The sequence below is a fragment of the Hemitrygon akajei genome, chromosome 26, assembly GCF_048418815.1.
Source record: "Hemitrygon akajei chromosome 26, sHemAka1.3, whole genome shotgun sequence".
NCBI lineage: Eukaryota > Metazoa > Chordata > Chondrichthyes > Myliobatiformes > Dasyatidae > Hemitrygon > Hemitrygon akajei.
This window is the reverse complement of record NC_133149.1, coordinates 6,587,832-6,602,630: the sequence shown is the minus strand read 5'-3', so window position 1 is coordinate 6,602,630 and position 14,799 is coordinate 6,587,832. Positions and strand designations below refer to the sequence as shown.

At 44.2% G+C, this 14,799-nt stretch overlaps 1 protein-coding gene across 4 annotated transcripts in view; it reads right to left on the bottom strand.

Moving 5' to 3' along the window:
* Window positions 1–14,799, bottom strand: part of LOC140716743 (uncharacterized) — a 256,747-nt gene that overhangs the window by 105,534 nt on the left and 136,414 nt on the right. For all 4 annotated transcript variants that reach the window (XM_073029551.1, XM_073029548.1, XM_073029550.1 and 1 more), the window contains 2 exons: window positions 12,426–12,527; window positions 11,658–11,744 (listed from right to left, as the gene is read on the bottom strand). In XM_073029551.1, coding sequence (XP_072885652.1) covers window positions 11,658–11,744; window positions 12,426–12,527 — 189 coding nt within the window. The remainder of the gene's footprint in view (window positions 1–11,657; window positions 11,745–12,425; window positions 12,528–14,799) is intronic.

Here is a 14,799-nt window from a genome sequence, read left to right as displayed (position 1 = left end):
AATAGTTATATGCTCAAGCTTTTCAGTCCGCTGTAAGTCATCCCTACAATCACCAAGATCCTTTTCCGTAGAGAATACTGGTACTTATTATGTACCTCTGCTCTCTCCTCCAGTTCCATACACATTTTTCCACTGTCACACTTGATTGGTCCTATTCTCTCACATCTTATCCTCTTGCTCTTCACATACTTGTAGAATGCCTTGGGGTTTTCCTTAATCCTGCTCGCTAAGGCCTTCTCATGACCCCTTCTGGCTCTCCTATTTCCCTTCTTAAGCTCCTTCCTGTTAGCCTTATAATCTTCTAGCTTTTTGAAACTTTCATAAGCTTTTCTTTTGTTCTGCTGACATGTAAAAATTAGGTGTCAAGCTACGTACACGTCGTTGGCTTTTGCACCTGCAGGATATGGTAATCTAATTATACTTTGCCTCCAAATATGTGGAACGATGGTTGAAAAATTAGAAGTTATGTCATTGTGCACATTGTCCCGGTTGTCTGAACATGGCTGCCTTTTAAGGTGATTAAGTGGTCTTTTGTCTCGAAATAACACTGTTGCTGAGCATGTGACTATGGGGGTAGCTAAACAATTGTTTCCTACATACTTGAAAAAAATGGTATAAAAACTCTGTATCTCTATGTGCTTTGGGAGAGAGACCCCTGTGTGTGCCTCACGAGGGCTCTCTGTAGTAGCGAGCTACTAATAAAAAGCTGTTGCTTTATCCTCCATAATACTGTGTTCTTGCATCGGGTAATGGGTAATAATTAGAAGTAAGGCTTAACAGATTTACAACAGTCTTTGTACACCCTACCATCGTTTCCTTATCTCACTGGAACAAACCGATACAGAACTCCACGCAAATATCCCCTGAACATTCGCCACATTCCTGCCGTATATTTCCGAGAACATCTGTTCCAAATTTATTCTTCCAACTTCCTACATGATAGCCTCATATCTCCCCTTACTCCAATTAAACACTTTCCTAACTTGTCTGTTCCTATCCCTCTCCAATGCTATGGTAAAGGAGACAGAATTATGATCACGATCTCTAAACTGCTCTCCCACTGAGATCTGACACTTGACCAGGTTCATTTCCCAATGCCAAATCAAATACACCCTCTCCTCTTGTACGCTTTGATGTACAAATTGCATCAAGAAACTTTCCTGAACACACCTAACAAACTCCACCCCATCTAAACATCTTGCTCTAGGGAGATGCCAATCAATATTTGGGAAATTAAAATGAAAATCTCCCACCACGACAACCCTGTTATTATTACACATTTCCAGATCTGTCTCCCAATCTGCTCCTCGATGTCCCTGTTACTATTGGGTGGTCTATAAAAAGCACCCAGTGGGGTAGAGTTAACCTCTTCCTGTTCTTCCACCCACAGAGATTCAGTAGACAATTCCTCCATTTCTTCCTCCTTTTCTGCAGCCGTGACACCATCACTGACCAGCAGTGCCACGCCCCCACCTCTTTTCCTCCCTCTCTGTCCTTTCTGAAACATCTATAGCCTGGTACTCAAAGTAACCATTCCTGCCCCTGAGCCATGCAAGTCCCTGGAAAGACTACAACATCACAGCTCCAAGTACTGATCCACTCTCTAAGCTCATCAGCTTTGTTCATAATACTCCTTGCATTAAAATAGACACATCTCAAACCATCAGTCTGAACGCATCCCTTCTCTATCACTTGCGTTGTCTTCCCTCTCGCACACTCTACAAGCTTTCTCTATTTGTGAGCCAACCGCCCTTTCCTCCGTCTCTTCAGTTTGGTTCCCACCCACCAGAAATTCTAGTTTAAACTTTTCCCAGTAGCCTTAGCAAACCTCCCCGCCAGGATATTGGTCCCCCTGGGATTCAAGTGCAACCCGTCCTTTTTGTACAGGTCAGGCCTGCCCCAAAAGAGGTCCCAATGATCCAGAAATCTGAATCCCTGCCCCCTGCTCCAATCCCTCAGTCACGTATTTATCCTCCACCTCATTCTATTCCTATACTCACTGTCACGTGGCACAGGCAGTAATCCCAACATTACTACCTCTGAGTTCCTGCTTCTCAACAATCTTCCGAATTTCCTGTAGTCTGTTTTCAGGATCTCCTCCCTTTTCCTACCTATGTCGTTGGTACCAATCTGTACCATGACCTATAAAAACACAAAATGCTGGCAGAACTCAGCAGGCCAGACAGCATCTATGGGAGGAGGTAGTGACGATGTTTCAGGCCAAAACCCTTCATCAGGAGTGAAGTAACATGGGATGGTCGAGGGGGGATAAGAAGTGGGGGGGAGGAATAAAGTAGAGAGCTGGGAAGTGATAGGCTGGAGGGAAATGGGCTAGGGAGAAGGTGGAGAATTTTGGGAAATAAAAGAGAAAGAAAGGTAGGACTGGGGGAGATTATAGTGAGGGGGGAAAAGAGAAAGAGAACCAGACTAAAATAAATAGGGATGGGGGTAAGGGTCAACTCACAGACCTCCATTGATACCCCTGCCCCCCCCCCCTTACCCCTATCCCTATCTATTATTTTAGTCTGGTTCTCTTTCTCCTATGGCTGTTTTCCTTCCCACTTCAGGATATCCATAGAACCATAGAACACTACAGCACAGTACAGGCCCTTCAGCCCTCCATGTTGTGCTGACCCATATAATCCTTTAAAAAAAGTACTAAACCCACTCTACCCCATAACCCTCCATTTTTCTTTCATCCATGTGCCTGTCCAAGAGGCTCTAAAATACCCCTAATGTTTTAGCCTCCACCACCATCCCTGGCAAGTCATTCCAGGCACTCACAACCCTCTGTGTAAAAAAACTTACCCCTGATGTCTCCCCTAAATTTCCCTCCCTTAATTTTGTACATATGCCCTCTGGTGTTTGCTATTGGTGCCCTGGGAAACAGGTACTGACTATCCACCCTATCTATGCCTCTCATAATCTTGTAGACCTCTATCAAGTCCCTTCTCATTCTTCTACGCTCCAAAGAGAAAAGTCCCAGCTCTGCTAACCTTGCTTCATATGACTTGTTCTCCAAACCAGGTAACATCCTGGTAAATCTCCTCTGCACCCTCTCCACATCCTTCCTATAATGAGGTGACCAGAACTGAACACAATACTCTAAGTACGGTCTCACTAGAGATTTGTAGAGTTGCAACATGACCTCTCTACTCTTGAACTCAATCCCCCTGTTAATGAAGCCTAGCAACCCATAGGCCTTCTTAACTACTCTATCAACCTGTGCAGCGACCTTGAGGGATGTATGGATTTGAACCCCAAGGTCCCTTTGTTCATCCACACTCTTAAGTAACTGACCATTAATCCTCAGTCTTCTGGTTTGTCCTTCCAAAATGCATCACCACACACTTATCCGGATTGAACTCCATCTGCCATTTTTCTGCCCAACTCTGCAGCCTGTCTATATCCTCTTGTAACCTTTGACCACCTACAGCTCCATCCACAACTCCTCCAATCTTCGTGTCATCCGCAAACTTACTCACCCATCCTTCCACCTCTACATCCAGGTCACTTATAAAAATCACAAATAGCAGGGGTCCCAGGACAGATCCCTGCAGCACTCCACTAGTCACCAACCTCCAGGCAGAATACTTTCCTTCCACTACTACCCTCTGCTTTCTTCCTTTAAGGCAATTTTTTATCCAAACAGCCAAGGTTCCACTTATTCCATGCCTCATGACTTTCTGGATGAGTCTCTCATGAGGGACCTTGTCAAATGCTTTGCTAAAGTCCATGTAGACCACATCCACTGCCCTACCCTCATTAATTTCTTTTGTTACCTCTTCAAAAAACTCAATCAGGCACGTGAGGCACGATCTTCCCTTCACAAAGCTATGTTGACTATCCATGAGTAGACTGTACTTCTCCAGATGCTCATAGATCCTATCCTTAAGAATCCTTTCCAGTAGTTTGCATACCACCGACACAAGACTCGCCAGTCTATAGTTCCCAGGTTTCTCCCTATTACCTTTTTTAAACAAGGGAACTACATTTGCCATTCTCCAGTCCTCCGGCACTTCCCCTGCAGCCAAAGAGGATTCAAAGATCATGGTTAATGCTCCTGCGATCTCTTCTCTCAATTCCCACAACAACCTGGGGTGTATCATATCCGGCCCTGGGGATTTATCAATCTTAATGTTTTAAGAAGATCCAGCACTACTTCTTCCCTAATCTCCACATTGGCCAGCACACAGGCCCACTCTACTTCAACCTCATCCTGATCAAGATCCTTTTAACTTGTCAATACTGAAGCAAAGTATTCATTTAGGACCTCCCCAACCTCCTCCGCCTCCAGGCACATGTTGCCCTCTTTATCCTTTAGCCTTCGTTCTCGTCATCCTCCTATTCTTCACATACGCATAGAACGCCTTGGGGTTCTGCTTAATCCTACATGTCAAGACCTTCTCATGCCCCCTTCGAGCTCTCCTAAGTTCTTTCTTTAGCTCCTTCCTGGCTACCCTATATTTCTCATAAGCCCCTCTGACTGACCCAGACACTCCTTCTGCAGCGTCCTCCCTTTCTATAGCCGTGATAATATCTCTGACCAGCAATGCCACTCCCCCCCCCCTTTACTACCTCCCATCTTATTCCTTTTAAAACACCTGAACCCCAGGACCTGCATCATCCAATCCTGCCCTTCCTCCAACCAAGTTTCAGTAATGGCCACAACATCATAGTTCCACGTACTAATCCATGCTTTAAGTTCATCCTCCTTGTTCCTAATACTCCTAGCATTGAAATAGACACATTTCAACCCCTTTAACTGGCTACAATTATGTTCTGTCCCCTGCCTGTCCTTCCTCATCAACTCAGAACTCTTCGCATCATGCTCTTGTCCTTCTACCTTAATCCCTGCACTCACATTCTGATTCCCACCCCCCTACCAAACTAGTTTAAATCCTTCCCAACAGCTCTATCAAACCTGCCCGCCAGGATATTGGTCCCCCAGGATTCAAGTGCAACCTGTCCTTTTTGTACAGGTCACACCCGCCCAAAAAGAGGTGGACCCAGTGAGAAACATCCCAGACCCTGGCAAATTACCATCCATGTTTCTTTCCTGCATCCACAGAATCGCCTGTCAGACTCCCTAACTATAGAGTCCCCTATCACTGCTGCCATCCTCTTCCTTTCCCTACCCTTCTGAGCCACAGGGCCGGACTCTGTGCCCAAGGCACAGCCACTGTTGCTTCCCCCAGGTTCCCTCCAACAGTACCTAAGCAGGAGTACTTATTGTCAAGGGGGACAGCCACAGGGGTGCTCTCTAGACTCTGAATCCTGCCCTTCCCTCTTCTGACTATTAGCCACTTATCTGTTTCCTGAGGCCCCGGTGTGACTACCTGCCCATAACTCCTCTCTATCACTTCCTCACTCTCCCTGACCAGACGAAGGTTATCAAACTGCATCTCTAGTTCCCTAATGCTGTTCTAACTGGCTGACGTTCCCGCACTTGCGCAGTCGTCCCTCGATCAAACCGCTGAAGAAATAACTGTCTCCTTTTAAACTCTTCTCGCTCTTCTAACCAGCTGATATCCACACACTTGCGCAGTTGTGTCTCACTCCATTAGCACTATGTTATTCCTAATATGGTCCAACACTGTTCTAAATCTATAAAATTCATATTGAATTCATGAGACCAAAAAAATCAGGGACATTCTGAAGAGGAGTACTATACCCACCCCCCATCTTCCATAAAGGCCCCAGCCAATCTGTGCACTACGAACAAATCGTATAAGCTGAATGTGCCTTTAAACAAGTGGGGATTACAAGGAAGGATTATTTTTAGGTGTGACATTATTGGCAAAATCATAAAGATAGACTAGATTTATTTGACACATGTACATTAAAACTCACAGCAAAATGCACTGTTGGTGTCAAATCAAATCAGCAAGGATTGTGCTGTGCTCAACTGTCGCCATGCTTCCAGCAACAACTCACTAACCCTAGCGCGTATGTCTTTGCAATGTGCCAGGAAGCCAGACCATCCAGAGGAAACCCACACTGTCATGGGGAGACATAGGTACTACTTACAGACAGCAGCGGGAATTGAACATCGATCAATGATTGCTGGCGCTGTAAAGTTGTGCGCTATCCACTGGGCTATCACCCTCAAAATAACTTGTCAGCTCGGTAGTAATTACAAATCAAATAACCGCTCATGGCTTTCTTTCCCCATTTATGTAATTAGCTAAGTGTAACTTTGTCGTTCGCTGTTGTGGGACTTGAACTTAGTTCAACATTTCAGTGATGTACAATCTACTAAGCAGCTGTGCAGGGAAACAGCAATCCATATTTCAGAGGTCTGCAGTTAAAGACCAGATGACTGTCTCAATCTGAAAAGCTGACTGTCCACTTCCCTCGGTAGAGGCTGCCCGATCTGTTAAGTTCCTCCAGTGTGGGGTTTGTTGCTATGGATTCCAGCATCTGCAGTCTCAAAACATACAGTGAAATGTGTTGTTTTATGTCAAAACATCCGGGAACACACTGGGGACAGATCACAAGTGTTGCCATGTTTCTGGCATCAAACTAGCAGGTTTGGAATGTGGGAGGAAAGCAGAGCACCCAGCGGAACTCCACTCAGTCACAGGGACAGACAGAACCGACTGATTGCACTATAAAGTGTTGCACTGAGAGCTACGTTACCGCAATAACATTGTGTTTCAATTCAGTACCATCAAAGAAACATAGGAAGCCTACAGCACAATACAGGCCCTTCAGCCCACAAAGTTGTGCCGAACATATCTCTACCTTAGAAATTACTAGGCTTACCCATAGCCCTCTATTTTACTAAGCTCCATGTAACCTATCTAAAAGCCTCTTCAAAGACCCTATCATATCCACCTCCACCACTGTCACCGGCAGCCCATTCCACGCACTCACCACTCTCAGAGTAAAAAACTTACCCCTGACATCTCCTCTGTACCTACCCCCTTAAAACTGCACCTTAAAACTGTGTCCTCTTGTGGCAACCATTTCAGCCCTGGGAAAAAGCCTCTGACTATCCACACGATCAATGCCTCTAATCATCTTGTACACCTCTATCAGGTCACCTCTCATCCTCCTTCGCTCCAAGGAGAAAAGGCCGAGTTCACTCAACCTATTCTCATAAGGCATGATCCCCAATCCAGGCAACATCCTTGTAAATCTCCTCTGCACCCTTTCTATGGCTTCCACATCCTTCCTGTAGTAAGGCGACCAGAACTGAGCACAGTACTCCAAGTGGGGTCTGACCAGGATCCTATATAGCTGCAACATTACCTCTCGGCTTCTAAATTCAATTCTACGATTGATGAAGGCCAATACAACATATGCCTTCTTAACCACAGAGTCACAGCTGCTCGGACCCAAGATCCCTCTGATCACACTGCCAAGAGTCTTACCATTAATACTATATTCTGCCATCATATTTGACATACCAAAATGAACCATTTCACACTTATCTGGGTTGAACTCCATCTGCCACTTCTCAGCCCAGTTTTGCATTCTATCAATGTCCCACTGTAACCTCTGACAGCCCTCCACACTATCCACAACACCTCCAACATTTGTGTCATCAGCAAACTTACTAACCCATCCTTCCACTTCCTCATCCAGGTCATTTATAAAAATCACAAAGAGTAAAGGTCCCTTAGGCACTCCACTGGTGACCGACCTCCATTCAGAATATGACTCATCTACAACCACTCTTTGCCTTCAGTGGGCAAGCCAGTTCTGGATCCACAAAGCAATGTCCTCTTAGATCCCATGCCTCCTTACTTTCTCAATAAGCCTTGCATGGGGTACCTTATCAAATGCCCTGCTAAAATCCATATACACTACATACTACATCTACTGCTCTCCCTTCATCAATGTGCTTAGTCACATCCTCAAAAAATTCAATCAGGCTCATAACGCACGACCTGCCCTTGACAAACCTATGCTGATTTCTCCTAAACTTCTCCATCAACTTACCAACCACTGAAGTAAAGCTACATCCACACTAGACCAGATAATTTTGAAAACGCCGGTTTCGCGTAAAAGCGATAGGCATCCACACTATGCGCTTTTGAAAATATCTCTATCCACACTGAAACGGAGATTTCAGCGAATTTCCTCCTGCTGCTCATGCGCAGGACATATCTACCAAAAACAAGCGGGTTGTTTGGTGTTGAATCTCGCCGTAAAATTGTGCATTTGTGTAGTTACAGACTAGAAAAACTTAAAACGACGGACAGCAGGAGAACTTAAAACTAAAAAAAACAAATACTGGAGCGTACGGCGGCAACCGACAGGGAGTTCACGGACAGACTGACCCGGTTGAAGACGAACATTGAAAAACTGACTAACTCTGTAAATAAATAAACAAACAAACTCTGCAAATAATAAAGCACCTTGTTAAATGTATAAAACATGTCTGCATCAGTGTTATCTTGTATTTCCATACAATGTTACATTAGGCTGTTACACATCTATTGTCAGAGAAGTACTTGCATAAATAGGTAAACTACCTTCATACGAGCAAGGACAGAAAACAGCAAAGTGAGTATACTTATTTATTCAGTAAGTTATGGGTCAAAGTATTTGGTGAGGACATTTCTAACTCTTCTGGCTTCAGTCTCGTTGCCATCTGTTCTGAAATTGTTAGGCTGCGTTCAAGAAAACAATGAAATAGCGCGCTGCCGTCTGACAGCATTTTCAAAAGTCTCCGGTTACGCCGTCCACACTGATCTGCCCGAACAGCGTTTTCAAAAATATCCACCTTGGAAAGCATTTTTGAAAAGCTTAGGTTTCAGGAGACGAAAACGCCGTTTTAGTGTGGACAGAGGGTAAAAACGAAGAGAAAAGGCTTCAGTTACGGATTTATCTGGCGTATTGTGGATGTAGCCTAAGATTCACTGGTCTATAATTTCCTGGGCTATCTCTACTCCCTTTCTTGAATAAAGGAACAACATCCGCAACCCTCCAATCCTCCGGAACCTCTCCTGTCCTCCTTGATGATGCAAAGATCATCGCCAGAGGCTCAGCAATCTCCTCCCTCACCTCCCACAGTAGCCTGGGGTACATTTCATCCAGTCCCGGCGACTTATCTGACTTGATGCTTTCCAAAAGGTCCAGCACATCCTCTTTCTTAATATCTACATGCTCAAGCTCTTCAGTCTGCTGCAAGCCATCACTACAATCAGTAAGATCCTTTTCCATAGTAAATACTGAAGCAAAGTATTCATTAAGTACCTCTGTTATTTCCTCCGGTTCCATTTTCCCACTGTCACATTTGATAGGTCCTATTCTTTCACGTCTTATCCTCTTGCTCTTCACATACTTGTAGAATGCCTTGGGGTTTTCCTTAATTCTGCTTGCCAAGGCCTTCTCATGGCCCCTTCTGGCTCTCCTAATTTCCTTCTTAAGCTCCTTCCTAGTTGCCTTAGAGATCTAGAAGATTATAACATTACCTAGCTCTCTGAACCTTTTGTAAGCTTTTCTATTCTTCTTGACTAGATTTATTACAGCCTTTGTACACCACAGTTCCTGTACCCTACCATAACTTAGCCCTGTCTCATTGGAACATACCTATACAGAGCTCTACACAAATATCAATAGACAGTAGGTGCAGGAGTAGGCCATTCGGCAATTCTAGCCAGCACCGCCATTCACTGTGATCATGGCTGATCATACACACTGTTCCTGCCCTCTCCCCATTATCCCTTGACCCCGCTATCTATAAGAGCTCTATCTAACTCTCTCTTGAATGCATCCACTGCCTTCCGGGGCAGAGCATTCCACATATCCACCACTCTCTGGGTGAAAAATCCCCTGAATATTTGCCACATTTCTTTCGTTTCATTTCTTTCATTTCTTTTCCCTGAGAACATCTGTTTCCAATTTAAACCTCCAACTTCCTGCCTGATAGCCCCTTAAACACTTTTCTAACTTGTCTGTTCCTAGCTCTCTCCAATGCTATTGTAAGGGAGATAGAATTATGATCACTATCTCCAAAATGCACTCTCACTGAGAGATCTGACACCTGACCAGGTTCATTTCCAATACCAAATCGAGTACAGCCTCTCCTCTTGTAGGCTTATCTACATACTGTGTCAAGAAACTTTCCTGAACACACCTAACCAACTCCACCCTATCTAAACCCCTCGCTCCAGGGAGATGTCAATCGATATTTGGGAAGTTAAAATTTCCCATCACGACAACTCTGTTATTATTACACCTTTCCAGGATCTGTTTCCCTGTCTGCTTCCTGATATCCCTGTTACTATTAGGCGGCCTATAAAAAACACCCAGTAAAGTTATTGACCCCTTCCTGTTCCTAACCTCCACCCACAGAGACTCTGTAGACAATCTCTCCATGGCGTCCACCTTTTCTGCAGCTGTGACACTATCTCTGATCAACAGTGCCACGACCCCACCTCTTTTGCCTCCCTCCCTGTCCTTTCTGAAACATCTAAAACACAGCACTTGAAGTAACCATTCCTGTCCCTGAGCCATCCAAGTCTCTGTAATGGCCACAACATCATATCTCCAAGTACTGATCCACACTGTAAGCTCATCCACTTTGTTCACAACACTCCTTGCATTAAAATAGATACATCTCAAGCCTTTGGTCTGAGCGCGTCCCTTCTCTATCACCTGCCTATCCTCCCTCTCGCACTGTCTCCAAGCTTTCTCTATTTGTGAGCCGCCAACCGCCCCTTCCCCAGTCTCTTCAGTTTGGTTCCCACCCCCCAACAATTCTAGTTTAAACTCTCCCCAGTAGCCTTAGCAAACCTCCCTGCCAGGATATTGGTCCCCCTGGGATTCAAGTGCAACCCGTCCCTTTTGTACAGGTCACACCTGCCCCAAAAGAGGTCCCAGTGAATCCCTGCCCCCTGCTCCAATCCCTCAGCCACGCATTTATCCTCCACCTCATCCTATTCCTATTCTCACTGTCACGTGGCACAGGCAGTAATCCCGAAATTACTACCTTTGCTGTCCTGCTTCTCAACTTCCTTCCCAACTCCCTGTAACCTTTTTTCAGGACCTCTTCCCTTTTCCTACCTACGTCATTGATACCAATATGTACCATGACCTCTGGCTGTTGTCCCTCCCACCGCAGGATATCTTGGACGCGATCCAAAACGTCCCGGACCCTGGCACCTCCTCTCTCTCCCTGACTAGGCAAAGGTCATCGAGCTGCATCTCCAGTTCCCTAAATCGGTCTCTCAGGAGCTGCAGCTCGAAATACCTGGTGCAGATATGGCTGTCCGGGAGGCTGGGAGACTCCACGACCTCTCACATCTGACATTGAGCACAGAAAACTGGCCTCACACACATACTTCCTACCTCACCTCGTTACTGCCTAAGCCCGTTGAGCCAAAGCCCTACCACTCCACTGCCTGCTCCGACGCTGCCCGCTGTATATGGCTGCTTTCTTTTTAAGCCTTTCATGCTCTACTGGCTGACGTCATGCGCCTGCACAGTCTCGACTCTCTTTAACCCGAGTAGTTAAAAAAAAACTCCCTTCGCTCTGAAAAATCAGCAGTTCACTTGCAGCCTTCTTGCTCCGAATCATCACTGAATCCAGGAACTCTGCTTACCATCCCATTCCATCATTTTTTACTGGCTTGATGGAACTATATAAAATTGCAAATCCTATTTTACAGGAACAGCAAACTTCATGGCAACAAACTCACCGTCTTTTGCCTCGAATCTTGAAAAATGTCAACCTTCCAGATGCATCCCATGCAGTCAGGTGTGAGGCAGTCTAAACCCAGAATATCCTGCAATATTCCCAAACAAAATCAGTTTTAAAAGCAAACTGTACATTACACACTCTCTTCTCACTGCTGCTGTCAGGAAGGAGGTACAGGAGCCTCAGGACCCACACCACCAGGTTCATGAACAGTAATGGCCCCTCAACCATCAGGATCTTGAACCAGAGGGGATAACTTCACCCTCAGCCCAACACTGAACTGTTCCCACAACTTATGAACTCACTTTCAAGGACTCTTCATCTCGTGTTCTCGATATTTATTGCCTACTTATTATTATTATTTTGTTCATTTTGTATTTGTCTTTTGTACATTGGTTGTTTGTTCATCTTGTGTGCAGTCGTTCATTGACTCTATTCTGCTTCTTTGTACTTACTGAGTATGCCCACGAGAAAACTAACCTCAAGTCGGTATATGATGACAATATACATACTTTGATAATACATTTACTATGAACTTTTAACATGATTTCACATTTATTCTGACTCCACGCAAGAAATAGAAATAATAACTGATTAATGATAACTGTACAGGCCCTGTCATTTGATTCCTGGCCCTTTCTAACCATCGTTTTTCAGACTGATATCTTTGTGAAAAATAATTACATATGCATTTCAAGTTTTACATTCAATTCCTTCTGTACACTGCTTCCAAACAGATAAACATTACAGAAGACAACATATTACTAACTTTTTCTATTTTATCTTGGAACTCTTTAATTTTGCAGCGTTTCCAGCAGTATAGATGGTATTCAATACGGCAGTCATAGCTGCAGTGAACTCGGACAAACCCCTGCGGAAACAGAAAGTGCAGCTTTAATTTTTTTTATAACTAAATTATATAACAAAGTTCAGTCACGGGGCATCCACAGTGAATGGAAACTGCCAGCTGCACAAGAAGGGCTCAAATAGTAATTACTGTATATCATACACAAGTGTTCTATATATAAACAACACACACAAATGCTGGAGGAGCTCAGAAGGCCAGGCAGCATCTATGGAAAAGAGTACAGCCGACATTTTGGGCCGAGACCTTTCCTCAGGAAGACCCACCTTGAGGAAGGGTCTCATCACAAAAATTGACATACTTTTTTCCATAGATGTTGCCTGGCCTGCTGAGTTCCTCCAGCATTTGTGTGTGTTGTTTGGATTTTCTTTTGTTTATTCTTTATATATACCTTTCAATAGCTCATTGAATTATGTCACACTCTTTACTCTTTTAAGGATTTTTTTTTCTTTTAAACACGCAATTTCTTGAAATGAAAGAAGATTGGTAACTTGGGTTGGCTATTTGTTTGTCGGGTTCTTCGACGAGCCTGGAGGTGAGCTCGCAAATGTTACATCACCAGTCAAGGTGACATATCAGTGTGCAACTGAGTGTTGTTTCTGCCTAGTGCTCATGTTTAATTTGGTTCAATTCGTTCTGATGTTGGCTATCATGATGGATCCTAGCTAACCGGAAAACAGAGTGATCTCCAGTGGCCCGTGACCCTGGCCATCAGTTGGTCTGTTGGGTTGGGTGTTGCACTGGATCCTGGCGAATGGGAAAGCTGAGTGATCTCCAGTGGCCCGTAACCCTGGTCATCAGTCAGTCTGAGCATTTGTTCTCCAGTTCACCTCGGCCCCAATCCTGTAGATGCATGTATTCGTAAATTACGCTCAGATCATTCTGCTTGTCTTCCACTGAGAACCAAGCTTCAAAAAATTCTCTTGATTTCTTGTTTTGTGCTTCTGATTATATCACCTCGATTGGTGCCAAAACATCTGCAACCTAACCTCCAGGCTTGACGAACAACTGTGCAAACAAATCACATCTCTATATTTTAAGGCCAAGTAGTATCTGTGTCAAACACAAAAGTGAGTTAAATGAATGACTGTACTCCCTATCAGTGTGCCTGCTGTTTGTAAGCCTACAACTGCACTGCTACACAAAATAAAAATGTAATTTCACACTTAACTTTTGAAATAAATTCCACAATTCATATTATTTATTTTATTGGTAGCATGAAAATTCCAGACGCATACAAACTGTAAAATCAAGCTTAAATTTAAGATAAGTCAAACGAATATGACACAAAACAAAGCACAAGATTCTTGGAATACTCAGCTGACAGACGTGTCCAGTCTCCTCCTGAATGTGATGACTGAATCTCCTCCAAACAGATCCTAATGAACTAACAAAATCTTTTCATGCCAATCATGGCCAATGCTTCTAGACCTGTTTGATTTTAAATACTTCACAATCTCATTTGTTCTGATGCTGCCACTTTAATTGTCTTTCTCACTCCGATCTGCCTGGGGTCTCCTGTGCTGTTCCTCAATACAAGTTTAAGGAAAGATATCTCATCTTCTCTCTGGATATCTTCCAGCCTTTCGGACTCATTACTGAATATACATCTTTGAATGTCTTACATTATTTACTTCTGAAGGAACCTTTCTTTTAAAACACTGCAATTCTATATTTTAAGGGCAAGTAGTAACTTGCTTTCTTTCTATCAGAGCTAACTACTTAAGCTGCAAGACATTCACACATAATATTGGCTTTCCTCTCACTATTCATACAGCCTGACCTACTGAACATGTTCTGCAGCACTGCATTTTACACCTTTCAACACTGTTTCTGTGTGTGTTCCCATGATAACTACCCTCTCTGTCTCCATTGACTGGACAACCTCTAATACTCATGCCCATGGCAACACTGCTACAGTTCTTTCCTTTGACCTCTGCACCCACCTCACACGTTCTCTGCAAATTTGACTTTACAATCAGAATTATTGCTCAGAGTGTGTGCCTTCAGGCTCCTGTACCTCCTCCTGTTGGTAGGAATGCCCTGAGTGGTGTAAGCTGCCTTTTTGAGGCATTGCCTTTTGAAGGTGTATCAATGGTGGAGAAGCTAGTGCGCATGATGGAGCACGCAGAGGTTACAACCCTCAGCAGCTTTTTCCAATCCTGTACAGTGATCCCCTTTACACCACACAGTGATGCAACCAGTTAGAACGCTCTCTACTATATATCTGTAGAAATGCGTTAATAGTCTTTCGTGACTTATCAAAGACTCTAGCAAT